General features: G+C 36.8%; 1 protein-coding gene across 3 annotated transcripts in view; it reads left to right on the forward strand.

The window, feature by feature from the left end:
• Window positions 1-19233, forward strand: part of MYO16 (myosin XVI) — a 627599-nt gene that overhangs the window by 244190 nt on the left and 364176 nt on the right. For all 3 annotated transcript variants that reach the window (XM_045821913.1, XM_045821912.1, XM_045821911.1), the window contains exon 7: window positions 8869-8994. In XM_045821913.1, coding sequence (XP_045677869.1) covers window positions 8869-8994 — 126 coding nt within the window. The remainder of the gene's footprint in view (window positions 1-8868; window positions 8995-19233) is intronic.

The following is a 19233-nucleotide window of genomic DNA, read 5'->3' on the forward strand; positions in this document are numbered from 1 at the left end:
CTACTCTCCTCCGTACTCCTCCCCACTGATGACCCACCAGGTAATCTTTATTTCTGTGAATCTGTTCCTATTCTAGTTGTTTGCTTAGTTAATTTTTGTTTTTTTAGGTTCAGTTATTGATAGTTGTGAGTTTGTTGTCATTTTACTGTTCATATTTTTTATCTTCTTTTTCTTAGATAAGTACCTTTAATGTTTCATATAATAAGGTCTTGATGATGATGAACCCCTTTAACTTGACCTTATCTGAGAAGCACTTTTATCTGCTCTTCCATTCTAAATGCTAGCTTTGCTGGATAGAGTAATCTTGGATGTAGGTCTTTGCCTTTCGTGACTTGGTGTACTTCTTTCCAGCCCCTTCTTGCCTGTAAGGTTTCTTTTGAGAAATCAGCTGATAATCTTATGGAAACTCCTTTGTAGGTAACTGTCTCCTTTTCTCTGGCTGCTTTTAACATTTTCTCCTTCTCTTTAATCTTGAGTAATGTAATTATGATGTGTCTTGGTGTGTGCTTCCTTGGATTCAACATCTTTGGGACTCTGAGATTCCTGGACTTTCTAGAAGTCTATTTTCTTTTCCAGATTAGAGAAGTTCTCCTTCATTATGTTTTCAAATAAGTTTTCAATGTCTTGCTCTTCCTCTTCTTCTGGAACTCCTATGATTTGGTTGTTGGAATGTTTAAAGTTGTCCCAGAACTTCCTAAGCCTCTCCTCATTTTTTTAAATTCTTATTTCTTCATTCTGTTCTGGTTGAATGTTTATTTCTTCCTTCTGCTCCAAACCATTGACTTGAGTCCTGGTATCCTTCCCTTCACTTTTGGTTCCTTGTATACTTAGTTTTATTTCACTTTTCATAGCGTTCACTTTTTCCTCTATTTTGTGACTATACTCCACCATTTCTGTGAGCATCCTGATTACCAGTATTTTGAACTCTGCAACTGATAGTTTGGCTATCTCTTCATCACTTAGTTGTATTTTTTTCTGGAACTTTGATCTGTTCTCCATTTGGGCTATATATTTTTTGTCTTAGCATGCTTGTTATATAGTAAGGGACAGAGCCTTAGGTCTTCACTAGGGTGGGGCAACCTATGTCACTGTGTTGTGGCTCTGTTTGTGGGGGAAGAGTCTAAGAGGGAACAATGCTGCTTGCTCAGCTTTCCACCAGCTTTTGGTCACTTCCTCCTCTACCAACAGGCAAATTGGGCCCTTCTGGTGCTGATTCCAAGATGGGTGGGTTTGCATACCTTCTAGGGCCCTGTGGGAATCTCCAAAAAACTCTACTGTGAGGCTGGGAGTTTCTCCTGCCACCACAACTCCCACAAGTTTTTCCAGTTAGAGGTTTTGAGACTTTATTTGCTCATGCTGGAATCCTGGGTTGCATGGTTTGTCTGGCTCCCCAGTTGTCCCTCCCAATTTGTTTGCATGCAAATGTGGGATAGACAGTCTACCAGCCTCTGCCTAGCTGGGTCAGCCAGTTCCCACCTTGCTGCAAGTCCTCTCTACCCTGGCTGCCCCTCTCTGCCCCTCCTGCCAGTCTGGATGAATGTTTCTTCTTTAATACTTTGGTTGTTGGACATCCATACAGGTCGATTTTCTGGCAGTTCTGGTTATTTTATATTTTTATTTTAAATTTGCTGTTGTCTTTTTGGTTGTGGGAGGAGGCAAAGTGTATTTACACATGCCTCCATCTTGGTTGGAAGTCTCTGATGTAATTAACTTTTAAATAATGTCATTTTCATCATAAAAGTAATATATATTCATTGTAGAAATTTTAGAAATCATATAAATATACAGAGAAAAATACATCAATTATGCCACCACCCAGAGAATACCAATGTTTATATGTTGTTATGTTTTCTTTCAGTCTTCCTTCTTATGCATGTTTTCTCTACAAATTTAGAAAACATTTTTGTGTTTATCAATGTGATTTTAGAGATGGAACTTAGAGAAGAATGTTTTTATTTTAATTTTAAGGAAAACAAACTACAGATTAGTCTGGTGAATGAATTTCTAAATCCAAGGAAACTCCTGTTACTACTTTTTTATTGGTACATAACTGCAGTAAGTTACTAACAGAACAGTTCTTGGATTAATGTTTATATTTGGCCCAATTGACCCATAAAATTTGACTGGACTGGGCTTACAGGGGTTAAAATGAACTATAATGGAAATACATGTATTAAGGCTCAAAAAATAAAAATAAACTAGAGCAGCAGAAGAGAGTATGAATCTCTGAAGCATGGGCTGTACAGAAGGGGTTGGATCCAGAGATGAAGTTTCTACCATGGAAAAAATATAGTATGAGGTTGAACTTGGTAGATTTCAGGTTGAGCAGTAGTGAGTGCAATGTACCTGAGGCAGAGCCAGGTACAATCTGATTGAGACACAGCAAGGAGGTAGGTTTGGCTTAGCAGAGTAAAGGAGAGAAGAGAGGTAATCAGTATCAGATCACACATGTTCTGGGCCTCTGAGAGGACAGTGGCAGTTACTCTGAGTGGGATAGGAACTATACTGGAGAGTTCTGAAGAGAGGCAGGGCATGATTTTACTTCAGTTCTAAAAAGATCGGTAACTCTGACTGCTATGTTAAGGATGGCCTGTAAAAAGGAAAGAGTGAAGCTGAGAGTTCAATCAGGAGGCTTTTCCAGTAATTTAGAAAAATAATGGTGTACAGCCAAAGATGGTAGAAGTTGAGGTGGTAAGAAGTGCCTGATTTCATTCTAAAATAAAGGAAGATCCATTGGAATTTTCTGATGGAAATGTAGTATGACAGAAAGAAAAGACTTCAAAATGACTCTAAGTATTTTTAGCTTGAACAATTGGAGCGATGGAGTTGGCATCAAATGAGGTAGAGAAGGCTTAGAACAGGAAAGGTCACAGTCCAGAAATATGAAATTAGAAAGCACCTCTTAGCCACTTTCATGGAGATGTTGAGTTTGTGGTTGGATGTTGCAGTCTGAAATTCAGTAAATGTCTAGATTGAAGAAACAAGTTTGGGAACATTAGCCTATATGTGATCCTGAAAACCCCTGACCCTGGATGGAATCATGAATTTGATACAGAAGGAGAGAGGATTTGGGCCTATGACTTCGAGCTTAACAAAAAAAAGAGGAAAATCCAGAAATGAGATGAAAGAATAACTCCCAAAATAGGAGGAAAACCAAGAGAATGAGATATCCTGAGGGCCAAGTGAAGAAAATATGACAATGAGGAAGATATGAGAGACTATTAAATACTGCTGAAAATAGTAAAGTAAATGGAGATGGAAAATTGGCTATTGGGTTTTATAACATGGAGGTCTTTGGTCTTCTCTTCTAGGATAATTTTAGTGTAGTAGTGGGGTCAAAATCCAGCTTAGACTGGGCTATGTGATTAATAGTTCATTTAACACATGTATTGCACTAATCCTGAACATATAGTAGAAATCCAATCTAGCCTTCTTTTCTTTGTTTAACAGAAGATATTACAACTTAAATATTTTTTAAAAATCACTGTTAAATAACATTAATGTACATGCTTTAGTCACTGTTGAGCAAAAGGAAAGCTATTGAAATAATCAATTGCTTTGGTTTGGGTAATAGATTGCTCTGATTTTAAAACATCTTCAATTTTGACATTCCTTGTGACTTTATTGAAGAGAGGGTTATACATGTTGCTAATAATTGTTCTGTAATCACAGTCTTGGAGTGCTCATCTTTGAGCTTTTTACAAGGAGAGTAGCAATGAATGAAAAGCTAGAAAGTTATCCCTTGGAGAGCAGAGTATTTAGCAAGTGACAGTTTAGTTTGATTCTTAGGTCTAAATTGGTTAGTGTATTATGTTAATGACTGCATCTCTGGAGTTGCCTTTCTATAAGGCACATGTATATTGCACATTCCTGTCAATTGTTGGCGATAACAAAGGATGCTTTTGTTCTTAGACCAATTTCTATATTCAGAGTTGGAATGTCAGTTGTGGTTCAGAATTAGGCATGATTTCCCACATGGCTTAATTGTTGTGCAAAGGAGATGAAATTATTGACAAAAGGTTCAATGGAAATAAATTTCTAGTAAGATGGTTTTTCTGGTATGTTTTCCTCCTTTTTTAGGATACAAAATGAAATAACCAAATATATTATAGTTCCTTTAAAAGATCTCTAAATTTGCATTAATATTCTTCTGAAAAGAAAACAGAAGCCTTAGAAAAGGATAAAATGCAAAACCAGCCATACTATAGAGAATATGAAAATTAGTTCCTGAGTTTGAGTGTATATGTGCTCTTAGAAATATACTATTACATTAATTAGCACATATGTCACAAAGATGCTGGTTCTTTACTGTTTTATCACAGAATTTGATCTATCACATCTGGCCTTGAGATATATGGATTTTTGGAAAATAATTATTCATGAAATGTAAATATCAAGCAACCTTATTTTGTCTCTTTGTTATTTTGGGAGTGCTGGTTCATCCTTTTCTTCTGGATGAAGACATAGCCAGTGCCATAAGTTTTCTGGTCATTCATATGGAATACAGATTTTATGGTTACTTTATGTCACAAAACAGTCTCAATTTAGAGATTAGAATGTCTGGGCCCACGTAATAAGGAAAACTCCCAACTTGCATTAAATTCAGGCTCATTGATCTTTTTAGTGCCATGCCCCCTTTAACCACGTTGTATAGGCTGTGAATCTTTTGTCAATATAATGTTTTTATGTAATAAAAATGGTGCATAGAATTTCAAAGAAAGCCAGTTATATTTACATACAGTAGTAACCATAATATTGAAATTAGGTTTGTGATATGTAATGCTTATACTTTTTTATTAATTCATACACTACATAATGATTCTAATAATTACCATGATTTTACAATAGAGTTCAAAATGGGTGATATTTTGAGATATCTGCTATGAAAGTGATGTGATATGACAATATAATTTTTTCTGATAATAATATGGCTGTGCTGCCTGTATTTATCACTGAAAAATTTGCTAAAAATTTAGGAGCTTAAAAAAAGCTTTGATCTGATGCAGTAAAAAATTGGATTGTTATATGGGATGATAAATAAAATGTACTCATGGCCTTGTTCTCTGGCTTCATCTAGGCCTGTTGCTCTGCCTGTGAGAGGGGAGACAGTGTTAGAGCGTTAGAGAGGATCCTGGCTGGGTGGACTTCAGACTTCTCACTAGAATCTGCCTCTCCTTCGTTTTCACATCTGAAAAATGCTGAGATCTGGTGATGGTTTTGCAAATAATGCAAAAAGCCCAGAAACTTAACAAACAGGGCTGTGCCTATGTGGGTGGTATGTCAAGAGGAAACTGAAGCAAGTATTTAAATAGTATGCATCTTCTAGAGACAAACATTTTAATACATGTTTAGTATGTGAGAGAGGGATTGGTTACAGGGAGAAGACAAACTGTGTATTAAAACAAATAAATTATGGGATGATTGTAAGGTTTGTTGGGAGCTTAAATATTGCAGTGTTATTCTTGTAGCTTGGCCAACTTGGATGTCCACTCCCCTTTGGTACTTCAAAGTATCAGAGCTGGAGAGTCCAGAAGAAACTGGTTTCAGACCACAGTGGCCCTGCTTCTCTGGACCAGTTACCCAAATGACCTAATCCACAACTTCTCCAGCTTCAAAATTAGTATGGTACCTGTATCACAAGTTGTGCAGAATAAGGGAAGTAATTTATGTTCATGCTTAGTGTTTGTGAAATGACTCTAACATCTTGTCCTGCATTGTAACTAAATACATGATTTCCAGCTTGGAATGCTTTCCTATGAGAACTGTATGTCTAAATAACTGCTGCTAGTTCTCTACAGAACCAACACTCACCGCTGTTTCTCATAAGGCCCCATTGAATAGCAGGAGAGGAACATTCTAGTACAGCTTAGTGATAAACACTTCCACATTTTGGTACCTGGTATCTTCCTGGCATAGTTTAGACAAGGTAGGGCTATAAATTCTATTTCAGAAAATAGACATTTTTAATTTTAGTTTTTTAACTGTAAGCCTAACTTCAGAATTGAGAAACTATACCACGTGGGGTCTATTGCCTTGTTTATGAATTCAGATGTTGATTGTCCATAGAATCAATATAAAGACTATAATGTCCTGATATTTTGGTACGATGATTTGAAAAAATTTACTCAAAGTTAGGTTTTTTGTTTTTGTTTTTGTTTTGAGATTGCCTATGATTAAATTTTCTCACCACCATGGATGTTACTAGTAGCTCATGCTTTGGATGACTTTTTTACTAAGTGAACCATGCCTGTTTTCTTTCTAGTGGTCTCCTTGTGAGCAGTGCATAAGATGACTGGCTGAGAGGTGGGCTAAGATCTAAATGGTAGAACCTGATTTTTATGAATAGAAAGCAAATATATTCATAAAAGGGTTGATCCTATGAACTTGACATCGTTCGTAACAGGTGCTAATCGACTAATGGAATATTCTTAATACCGTTTAATTCTATAAAGAGGAAAATCTGCTGAGACCCAGAGGTTAGGGCATACAGTGCAGAGTAACCTGCCAATCATTGACTCAAATAATTGATTCAAATAATATAGAAAAATATTAGAAGCAGTTGAGAGATTACTTCCCTATGAGAACAAGTATAAAATTATATTTCACTAAAATACCTGTGGATATATTATTCTTGGGTTGTTAGAATATAATGAGATGAATTATGTATATAACAAAGAAAGGGAAAATTGATGTAAAACTTAACCTCTTAATGTTTATGTCTTAAATTAGGTGAATTTATTTGTTGCTATAATGTACTTGAAAGTACAAGAAATAAACATATAAGTATCACTATAGATTGAAGAGTATTAACTCCAAATGTAGATAAGCAAATGATTTTGCTGAATTTTATCAATATATATATATATTTATTTTTGTTGTATGTTTTCCATTACTGTTTATCCCTCTTATCCTCCCTCCCCCACAACTGCCACACTGTTGTCCATGTCCATGAGTCTTTTTTCCTTTTTGCTCAAATCCATCATCCCCTAACCTCCCCCACCACCCCTGAGAGCTGTCAGCCTGCTCCCTATTTATGAGTCTGTCTCTATTTTGCATGTTAGTTCAGTTTGTTCATTAGATCCCCCATATGGCTGAAATTATGTGGTATTTCTCTTTCTCTGACTGGCTTATTTCATTTAGAGTGATGTTCTCCAGGTCTATCCATGCTGTAGCAAAGGGTAAAATTTTCTTCTTTTTTCCAAACGAGTAGTACTCCATTGTGTAAATGTCCCATACTTGTTTTATTCACTCATCTACTCATAGACACTTGAGCAGCTTCTATATCTTGGTGATTGTAAATAATGTTACAATGAACATAGAGGTGCTTATGTTCTTTCAAATTAGTGTTTTGGATTTCTTTGTATTAATTCCCAGAAGTGGGATCACTGGATAAAACAGCAGATCCATTTTTAATTTTTCGAGGTATCTGCATACTGCTTTCCACAGTGGCTGCACCAGTCTGCATTCACACAACAGTGCAAAAGGGTTCCCCTTTCTCCATATCCTCACCAGTACTTGTTTGTTGAATTATTGACAATAGCCATTTTGACAGGTATGGGATGGTACCTCACTGTGGTTTTAATTTGCATTTTTCTGAAGAATAAATTGAAAATGAATTAAAGACTTTAATGTTAGACCTGAAACCATGAAAATCCTAGAAGAAAACATAGGCATTAAAATCTTGGACATTGCTCGTAACAATATTTTATCTGATATATCTGCTCAGGCAAGAGAAACAAAAGAAAAAATAAACAATGAGACAAATCAAACTAAAAACTTTTTGCACAGCAAAGGAAACCATCATCCAATAAAAAGATAACCCACAGAATGGGAGAATATATTTGCCAATACATATGATAAGGGGATAATATCCAAAATTTATAAAGAACTTATGAAACTCAACACCAAAAAACAAACAATTCAACTAAAAAATGGGCAAATGACCTGAATAGACACTTCTTCAAAGAGGACATACAGATTGCCAATAGACATATGAAAAGATTCCCCTTTGACTTTACTGTAATTTTATTTTTGTAACAAAAATATAAAGGCAAATAAAAAATTCCATGCTACAATATCTAGAAGTCATTGTTTTTACTATTTTAAATTAGGTTTATCTTTTTCTTATAATTTTTTAATAATTTTCTTTTGTTATAATTATAAAATCAATTGGATTTGACAATAGTTTACTTACAAATAAAGGCTGCTGCCTTAGGAGGAGGAGTTACTGTATCTGAAAAATTTAGTGATTCTCCAAACCCTGATCTCATCACTGTAGTTCCTGAGGCTTCATTTCTGAACTTCAGGTTGGATTAAGAAGCTAAGTTGGGAGAATGTTAAAATGATAGCTACACAATCACTTTACAGCTTGTCAGGATTCATTCATTGTTTTTGGTGTTCTTGTCCCTTTTATGTGTATATAAGCATAGCAGTGATCACATTTTCTGTTCTCATTTGTACCTTTGAATCCCTCTCCTATAATACCAAAAAGAGTGCTGGAATTTTAGAGCTAGTCAGTACATGTTTAACTTTTGGGTAAGTAGTGGTAAAATATTGAATTATTATATTTTATATTTAGAAGTATTAATATTATAGTAGAGGGGACATTAGAGAGGGAAATAGGAATTACATGAAAAAGTGCACATGGTCAGAGTCAGAAGGAAAATAACGTATAATTAACCTGTAGGCCTTTTTCAAAGAATGATGACATCCGCTTGCCCCAAATAAATTATGTGTCTGTTCCTTTTATTAAGGTCTCTGTGCTTTAGGTTCAATACTTTATTAAATAGCGCCGTTTAAAGCACAGAGTAAACTGTATTGATATTGCTGCTTTTTAAAGATAAATAAGAAAATACCTCTTTGTTGCAGTTACATATGGCATGTGCCAGTGGCTACAAGGAGGTGGTGTCTCTGCTCCTGGAACACGGCGGGGACCTCAATGTAGTGGATAATCAGTACTGGACCCCACTTCACTTGGCAGCAAAGTATGGCCAGGTAAATAATTTCCGGAATTATTTTTTAATTGTTTTATAATTAAGTGTGTCATTTTATATGGTTTTTATTTTATTTTATGTGCTAATCACTATGTTATTCAACTTTTAATGGCATCATCTTACTAAACATGGTTTTATGATTGAAAGAAAACTTTCTTTTAGAAGGATACATATTAACCTACATTCCTTAGGACTCTGCATATTGTGTATTATGCTCAGCATCATTGTGTTAGAGGGTGCAGCCAAGACGGAGGACCCCAAAAGGGTATTTAAAATGGGATCCAGAACTCAAGGTGTCCAGGGGATTTTTGGATGTCCTCACTCCCACTCCCCAGGTGTGGGTTGGGGGAAGGGACAAATGGAGCAGGGCCATTGAGAGCTGTTTTGCATAGCAACAGCCTTGCAGCTAACCTCTGGTGTGGTCATTTAACATAACTGTAGCCTTTGGCTGGTCGCTTAGATATGTTAAATAGCTGTGGCCATGCTCTGAGCCAGGGGAATGGAAGTAACTTCCCCACCAAGATGTGACTGGGGGCAGGTCCCCCGAGCTACAGCGCCTGCTACAGCGCCTGCGTGGGAGCTTGGAGAAGATTGGCTCCATAACATGGGACCATGCCTGCCCAGACTCATGATGGCAGTCCAGTAAAGCTGGAAGGATATGAGTTCTGGCATGTGAAGCCGAGTGTAGGAGGAGTCAGAAATGGGGCTGCAGAGGAAGACTGGCGCGGGGATTTAAACCCAGAGGCGGCAGCCATTGAGAGGGAGAACGATGCAGCTGTGGAAGTGCAGAGAGGATCACAGCCCTGCAAGAGAGAACCACACGGCCTTGACAGAGTGGAGACTCCCGCAGACCTGAGAGAGGGAGAACCATGCGGCTTTAGCAGAGAACCGCCACTCGGCTTTGGCAGAGTGGCAACCCCCCACCCTTGCAGCCATTGCGCAGGGGGAGAAGCACACGGTTTTGGCTGAGTGGGGGTCCCGTGGCCCTGGGAGAGAGGACCACATGCCTTTGCCAGAGTGGGGACCCCCACAGCTTTAGAAGGGGGAACCACCACCTGCTTTTAGCAGAGATCCCAGCAACTCAGCTGAGGGTGCCGGGAACCCAGGGAGGTCTCCCAGTCAAGATGGAGTACTAACTGGGAATAACCAGAGGACTGCCTGAGCCATGGACTTCTATTTCCTTTCCTGAGATACGGTACTCTGGACTGGGCAAAGGGGGAAGGAAGGAAGGACTGTGTCTGTTTGTGGGTGTTTTAAGGGATTTTAGGATTTTTTGATAAAGACATTAGGTCACTACTTTAAGTTGTATAGCATTAAATAAACATTTCCTTTCCTTTCCACGGATCTCTGGCATTGAGAGACGTCTTTCCTCAGGTGGCGGACAGAACGGACCTGGGGGCTTCTTTCAATAATAGTATATCGTCCCAGGCCCCCCTTGTTTGTTCTGTAACAACTGGGGAAATAATCAAAACTTATAAATATTCTTTATAAAGTGGGCTTAATGTAAATTTTTGAATATTATATAGTCCTTACAAGCTTACTATTTGAGTGTAATAATTCTGTTTGTTTTCTACAGTTAATAGATATAAAGTAAAATTATATTTTATATTTTATTTTTCTCTATAAATTATATTTCACTTTGAAGAATGAAGGATGGGTACTACAATTCTTCCTCTGAATTGATTTTGGGAAGTAGCTAATACATCTTGAGCTACTATTGTACAAATGAATTTTCACTAGGTACCATTATATCATGAAGAAGGAACAAATTCTAACTTTTAAATGATTTACATAGGTGAATGTGATAGCAGTATTGATGATAATTTATTAATTTCAAAATCAATTTATAAAAATATGTATATTCTATTAGAGAAAGTCTTAGTAGTAATGGTATGGAAAATAACTCAGTTTTACACATATATGGAGATTTAAACTAAACTTGTTGATTTCCAAACATTAGTTTGGGTAGCAAGCACACTCATTGAATTTTGTAAGTTAGAACTAACTGGTATGCAAGATATCTATCATAAAATTTAACTAGTGCAATGGTTGAAAAATTGAAAGCATTTGTCTTTCAAGTATTTTAGAAAAAGCTCTTTTCTTGGGAAAGTCTTCAACTGAATAAAAAAGATTGTTTACTTTGACAACACTTTCTGTAGAAAAAGATGTAGCCATTTAGTAAATATTTTTAACAGACTATTAACAAACCTCAAACTGCACTTTTAGCAAGTGAGTGTGTGTCTAAGTGAATGGATAGGTTAAGGGGTTGAGGCTGCAGGTAGCTGAAGTCATCAGCCTCAGGGGAACAGGGTCCCAAGGCCCCATAGACTACAAGAGTGTTGGGGGATTAATATCTCAGTACTCCTCAGCATTCCGTCTCTAGCACAACAGCCACTTGAAATATATGGGTGAGAGGTTTTTGTAATTAGTTAAAAACAGAGGAGCAAACATATAAGACAGTACTGTTTTTAGAACACAAACTATTGGCCTATGCTGAAGAATTGGTAATCAGAATGTTATCCAAATGTGCCCACTATAGTCAGGATTGCTTCTGGAAGGAGCTAAATCTGGAAGTGAGGGGTAGTTTGGTAAAATGTGGCAGAACACTGAAGCGATCACCGTCCAGCAGTGACCACGGAATGCTGTGGATGACTCGTCAACACACAAGAAAAACATACACAGAGACAACCAAGTCTTGTGGGGAAGTAGGAATGAAATGGCCACTCTCTCTGGTGGGGAGAGCGCCTGGTTCCTCCTCCTGAGGGGCTTTTTATTGGTTTCGTTTGCATAAGAATTCAGGTAAAGCTCATTACTCATTGCTAGGAAGTAAGGATCAAACAATAGATAACAAGGAATTCTGAGAGCCTATTTTGAGTCCGGGTCAAAGAGCTGTAAAACTTTGAGGAACAAACTTACTTCTTCCTTGGACCCTTATCATTCAATTGAGAGCATTCTAAACAAAGCAGGTTTCACAGGATTTTACATATTCTTTCTTAGGTCTGATCACCCGGGGAATCTGCCCTTTTCAGCACAGAGCTGCACCACCCTGTCATTGTTTCAGGCTTAAATGGAGCAAGGGAAATAAGGCAACCAAGAGATAAGGAGATTTTCTCCCAGACGATGAGAACTCAGGCTATATCAAAGCCGAGGGGCAAGGGTCCATCACCCCCTTTTGCTGTAGCCCCCAAAGTCCTTTCATGGGGGCCTCCCACATGATCATGCCTGTCTTAGGTCATTTCCCCCTTGGGGAATCTTACCCATCATTGCCTAACTGACCAAGCATTGGGGTTCAGTTATGAATGAAGCAGCAGAAGCAGCGCTCCTGCCAGGGAGATAAGCTTTTGTCTCCTTGCTGGCTTAGGGTCCAAGGTCAGTCCCTCAGCCTTAGCCTTGGAGGGGGTTATAGCTTCTGATACCAGGCAGGGTGGTCCCCAACAGAACACTACCCCACCTTCAATGAATCAAGGCTTTCATTTTACCCAGTGTTTCATTTTGATTGGAGTTTTAGATTTTGAGTCAATACCATTAAAAAAAGTTGGTATCTTTTAACCACTTTCCTGTGGGAATAAACTCTGGGGGACTAGGACTAGATTTTAAAGTTGTTTCTTTAAAACATATTCTAGACCATACATGTCACTATTTCTCTTATTAGAAATTTAACAGTTTTTATCAGAACCCAGTGTGTGGTTTTTGTTTTATTTGGCTGAAGGTCCAATGAAATATTTGGTATAAATTGGCATAGTTTTCTATTTTTAAGTTGTATGATGTACATTTGGCCCTTTCTTATAACATCTATGTTTTGAAAGAGACTTTTATTATTTTGTTGTTGTTTCAAGAGAATTTCTAGTTGCTTGTTGAGGCATTCTCATGATGCTGCTTTAAAATCATTATCAAATAATTCTAGCAGGATTCATCTTGCTATTGATGTCAGTTAATCATTTTTTCTCATTCAAGGTGTAGTCTTCTGATCTTGATATGATGAGTAATTTTTATCTTAGACATTTTAGTTATTATGTGAAGAGAATCTTGGTTTTATATAATCTTCTCTTTTAGCCAGCAGTCAGCTTGTTTAGGTTTAACATCTAGGTTCTGGTCTACTTGAATGGGCTATTGAAAGTTTCGTTTCTAATGAAAGTTTTGTTCTAATGAAAGTTTCCTTTCCAGACCCTTTGAGGTGCTCTTTAGGAATGCTTGGCTTATCTTCTGCCTTGGAGGCTCCCACTGGTTCCTGTTGGTGCCCTCTGCAGGTGAAATGAGTTTCTCCATGGCAGGCTACCCCTTGTCTCTTGTTGGGTAGGGGGATCTCCATGGGGTTAAAAAGACTTTCAGGGCTTCAGGCCAGTTGGGGCATGCCCCTTCTTCCAATTGACCCCTCCTAGCCTCTCTCATCTCTTGTGGTGGAGGGGAATATTAAGCTCAGTGGAAGGACATTGCCTGTTTTGGCACTTAATGTTAGTGGAAACATGATGTTGGACTCATCTGATATTATCAGAGGGACATGGTGTGTATGGAAGAGGGATGTATCTGTCTGGGGCCCTTTTTGTTGCTAGGTTGGGAGTGGGGAACACTGGATCTGGAGATGCCTTCTTCTGCAGGGTGTGAGGACATAGGTTTCCCTGCCTCTCTGTGATTCCTCTGTTCTTGGGGTCCTTAGCCAGTTCTACTTTTCAGAGTTCATTCTTGGTTGGGTTTTATTTCCTGGGTTTATTGGTGTAATTGGCAGGCAGGACCAAGAGGAAATCAGTCTAAATAAATGGGTGTGTTTTAAAATAATTTTTTTCTTTTGAAAACTACTTATTTCTGAAATCCTTGCAAAATTTCATCAAGTGTGATGAAAAGAAATTAACTATGGTTATTTTCAATCTGAAACCCACCTGTGAAGGCGAAGTAGAAATTAATATGCATTTACAAAATTTTTTATTATTGCTATTTTTCATCCTGAATGTTGGGCATGCCTAAATGTGACCATTTTTTTCCTGACTCACATTTACAAGGATCATCTAGATATTTCCATTCCATATTCCATTCATTCTAGATGCTATATTATTAAGGAAGAAAGAAGTAATGACAATCACAAATTTTGTCCCTCAGGTAATCAGATGAAGCTACTGATGATTTTCCCAGAAATTCAGAGACATAATCAAGTACACCTACAATTTCAGAGGCCTAGATTCCTTCATGAAAATAAGCCATAGTCCTTTTAGGGGGGTTGATAAGAAACCCTACTCTGCAAAAGTAGAAACTTTTATCTAAAAAATACATTTTTAATGTAGTAAGTGTAAAAAGACAAAATCACATTCAGAAAAAAATGTGTGTGTTGGAGAGATATTTTATATAATCACGACAAAAGATTAAGGAATATATTAAATGAATAAAACAAGCTATGTAGTAAAAATGTTTTCAACTGGTTTTAGTGATAAAAGATTTTTCAATGTTATTTTACACCATTACTTTTAACAATAAAAAATTATTTAATGGTTAACATATATGAGGCCAAATGTGATACTGGCCGTGCCACAAAGTGATATAAGAAACGTAGGCTCAGTTCAATTGCTACTTCCTTATTAAAGCTTCCTGAAACTTCCTGTCACACAAAAGTCATCAGATAGCAGAATTAGTGATTAGTAAGACACAGAGAATATGTGGATATCAGCATTCTCACCCTATTTACCTGTAACATTCGAAAAACTTCCCAAACTTCAGGGTTTTTTTTCTCAATCACACTTTACATTCAATATTATTTTGTATTAGTTTCAGGTGTATAGCATAGTGGGTAGACAATAATACTTTATAAAGTGTTCCTTCTGACATTTCCAGCACCCAGCTGGCACTGTACATAATTATTACAATATTATTTCCTGCATGTCCTATGCTGTGCTTTACATTCCCATGACTATTTTGTAACTACTGATTTCTTCACCAAGTCATTCAATCCCCGTCCCTTCTGGCAACCATCAGTCTGTTCTCTGTACCTATAAGTCTGTTTCTGTTTTGTTTGTTCATTTATATTGTTCTTTAGATTTTGATAAATGTGAAATCATATGGTATTTGTCTTTGTATGACCAATTTCATTAAGTGTTCCCTCTAGGTACATCTATGCTATTGCAAATGGTAAGATTTTGCTAAACTTTGGGTTTTCTAAATTTGCATTTTCAGCCCAGAGAAACATACCCATGAAACACAGGCATGAACTGAACAAGGGAAATATGATTCAAAAGATGCATTGGCTTTGCAAGATGCAGAGTAGTTAAGATTCATGTTTTTGGTACTACATCTTTAGTGTGCCAGCTACATTTCCAACACTCATCACTTATTAATGTTAAGTGAATTAAGAAACTTTCCAGTTGCTTTATGTTTTTTCAAACCCATGTGCAAAATATTTGACCCTAAATTTTAGAAACCATTATTTCTCTCTCTCTTTTTAAATTCGCATTTACTTTTATTTCCCAGTCACTGTCACCACACAAATACACCTATATTTTATTCTGCCCAATGGAATGATTAAGCCAGCTGTGTCTTGAGAACTTTCTTAGCCTCCTCACTGGCTCTGAGTACCAGCCAACACTCACTGCCTGTGTGAACCTAATAAGCTTTGATACTTCTTCCATAAAGCCTAGCCCCATGGTCTTCAAATAATGAGAGCCATCAACACATCTGTTCAGAGGGGAAATTTTACATTGCTCAGAAGATTATTGAGAATACTGAAGACAAATGCATCACTGAAGCATCAAAGAGTATGTGTCCTAGCCAATTAATCCAGTTGCTAGATTTGTATGGACAGATGTCCAAAATAATGTTTTCCAGAAATGGCCATTTATAGTGTTCAAATGAGACATATTTTAAAAGTAATTTCACCTTTATCCTCTGCTTCTCTAGAAAATGACTAACATTAATTCAGTATTTTCTAAATCCTTATTTATTTTGGTACAAAGGATAGGAAATGAAGGCTATGTATGTCTTTTCCATTTTGCTCCATTAAACCTACTGAAATTGGATCTCCACCAGAATTTAAGCTTTAAAACAGCAGAGACATTATTTGTGTGGCCCACTGTGTCATTCCTGTGTCCAGCAGAGAGACTGAAGGAATTGAATGGGCAAATCAATCAACCAGGAACTAGAAGCAAAGTTCTAATGCTGAGAGGTAGAGTGAAGACTTTCTGTTAAAATATATGACACTGGAACTAAAATATTTTTCCTCAATTCAAGCTACAAAAATAACTAAAAGATTTATGTTAATAGAACACTTTCAGTAAATTGTATCTGTATTATTTTGTCAAGAATATACCATATGATACCTAGAATTCATTTACCCACAAAATACCACTTGATATTCATTTTGGAAATGATAGTTTAGAAACAGGTTTTATTGGGGTATCAATATATATACACAAGGGAGATTTATAACTCTCTAAAGACATTTACTATAAATAAATGCATCTTGGTTCAGAAAAAAACTTGATAAATGCTAACATTTTAGAAAGACTAATGGCATTTTTAGAGACATTCACAGCAATTTCACTTTCTTATAAATGTTTTATGAATATAAATACCTTTATGGAGGAGGTAGTTTAAAATTTATAACATTATTTACAGTATTTATTACTGACATTTATACTGGGATGACATATATATTTTAAAACTTCCTTTTATAAACACATTTACTTTGCCATTGAGAAAAAAAGAAATGTCTGTTCTCCTCTAAAACTGAGAACTAAATAAGTTATGTGAGCAATGGTTCTTTCATGAGTTGTACATAAGATAAAATTTGATTCTAGCCTTGTTCTTATTTTAGTGTTTATAATAGCACTGGTAATACTACAACCAAAAAGAATAAAATAGTTGTACAGATGCTGAAATGTTAATATCCTTCTCTTCAAAAGCATTTTGTATTAAATAACTTGTATATCTTGATGTTCAAACGAGTCATTTATATTCTCAAATACATTTTGTACATAAGAAATGAAATATATTAAAGTTTTTTTCAGATATTTCTTCTTTGCTTTGGAAGTCAATAAAAACATTGTCTGGTTTTCTCCTATCCCTTTGAGCATACCATATTGATAAAATCAGTACTCTATCCTAGGTTCTCTCTCCTCTTAATATTTACATGTTTTTAGAAGTCTCCTCTCCTACAGCTTCAAATGCTTTGCATGCTCAAGATCCTCAAAGCCTTACCTCCTCTCATTTCTCTCCCGAGTCCCAGACCCAAGAGGACCACTGCCAAGGGGTAATCCCTATCAACCTGCCTTCAAACTCAGCTTGTGTACAAAGAGAATTATCTTCTTTTTCCCATGTCCAGTCTGTTGCCCCTTCTTTGTTTTATCATTTCCTAGTCATTATTCTTTTCCTACCTCTCCTCACCCATATCTAATAAGCCACTGAACCCAAAATCTCTTACATAGTAAATGGACTTGAGCTGTTTGAGCTATAATCATGACCAATTAACATGCATGCTTTCACTGCCTATGCCTTCATACAGTCCTTTAGCATGTCTGCATAAGAATTAACCTGACAAATTTTTAACAAAGCTCCCTGCCCCTCCCCCACTCCATTTTAAATGCAAAAATAATCAAACTATTTCAACACAACATTCTTTCCATTGCTGTTGATATGAAGTGCCCACTCCATAACATAGCTTATGAGCCATGTTTCTGGGTTTCTGCTTAAGTCTCCAGCTCTAGTTCTCCTGCTTCCATCCACCAGGTCAGAGGATGTGGTCATGGTCTGAGTTCTTCCAATATCTGGAAAAATGTCATCATGTCCATGTACTTTGCTCTTCTTGAAAGTGTTAGGTAGCCAAATCTTACTTAACCTTGCTGGACTATACTGGGATGTTACTTTACTAGTTGTCCTTTCTAATTTCCTAAATTCCAGTGCACAGGCTATCCTCATGCACCCCATATAGCACCTTGTACATTTGATATCAAGTCACTTATCACAATGTGTTGGAATTGTCTCATTTGTTCATATTACCCCCCTCGTTTGTGAGAACCATGTTGAGACACAGCATGTATTTCTTTATCAGCACAGGGCTGGACAGAGTACTCAGTTTCCATTTATTAATAAAAAAATTAATGAATGTCCTAGTTTAGCAGATGCTTGTCTTTCTTAGTGGTGGATCATAGAACAAATGTATGAAGAACAGACAAGTGAGCATGCAACATAAGACTGATTGGCCAATGGGAGAAGTCCTTTCACAGATCTCCAGCAGATACTTGGGCATGTGCAAGGTATTGGGTAGGTAGGTCTGGAAATAGAGACTTGTGATAGATTACTAAAGAAATCTTGCAAATGGAAAGGCAGTTTAACCTTAAGCTAATTTTCTGGGCAATATCAAAACTATATTATAAAAAGTTTATCAGAGAAGTCTGAAGTGGAATGGATATGGGAGAATGAAGCTATTGCATGAAAGTAGAGGAGGAATGTTTCTAAAAAGAAACAGGACACTTGTGCAGAGTACATGTAGAAAGTGGGTTTTTTGAGAGATAAAGGCAGAACTATTTGCTTAATAAGAAGTCACAGTTGGAGTCACTATTAAAAATAGTTAACATTAAGGATTTACTTGACAGTTTTATATTTTAGACTAGAAATTCTTCAGATGGTTCTGAGTTAGAGGCATTTACTCATTATAATGTTGAGTATGTAACAAAGAGTATGGGATATACAAATTTTGAATTCCCTGGAGACCTTTAACATCATAACTTTTCTCTATTAAATTAAATGAAACAATCTCTTTTAGCTTCTGAAATAGGAATTTGACCATCTCCAAACTCATTGCTGTCTTTTAAACTTTTTAAAGAGATAATTTAACAAAATATCAAAGATTAATTTTGCTAAATTTTATTCAAGCTGAAATGCAACTATCTGATGAAGACCCTGGCCATCAGGATCCGTGTGGTGTGGCCGCAGTGAACAAATACACACAGACTACAGAAGTCCTGTGGAGAATAAGGGATAGCATGGCAGCTCTCTGAGTGAGAGAGAGAGAGAGCCCAGCCCCTGCCTGGACAGGCTTTTATTGCTTTTCTGGGTTCATTACATTGAGGATGGTCCTCATTTACTATGCACAGGTTCACTGTAGGTGGTTACCTTTTACAGATAACAAAGGAAAGAATGTTGCTAATTACTTCAAAGAGAAGGATGCTACAGATCAGGGGGAAAAGTGGTTGAACTGGTTATACTCCGTACTTGGGAGGTTTAGCACAGATTTTAGGAAGTTACAGTAAGCTCTTGCTGCCTC

The sequence above is a fragment of the Phyllostomus hastatus genome, unplaced genomic scaffold (genome assembly GCF_019186645.2).
Source record: "Phyllostomus hastatus isolate PE091 unplaced genomic scaffold, TTU_PhHast_1.1 phas_scaffold_46, whole genome shotgun sequence".
NCBI classification, from domain to species: Eukaryota; Metazoa; Chordata; class Mammalia; order Chiroptera; family Phyllostomidae; genus Phyllostomus; species Phyllostomus hastatus.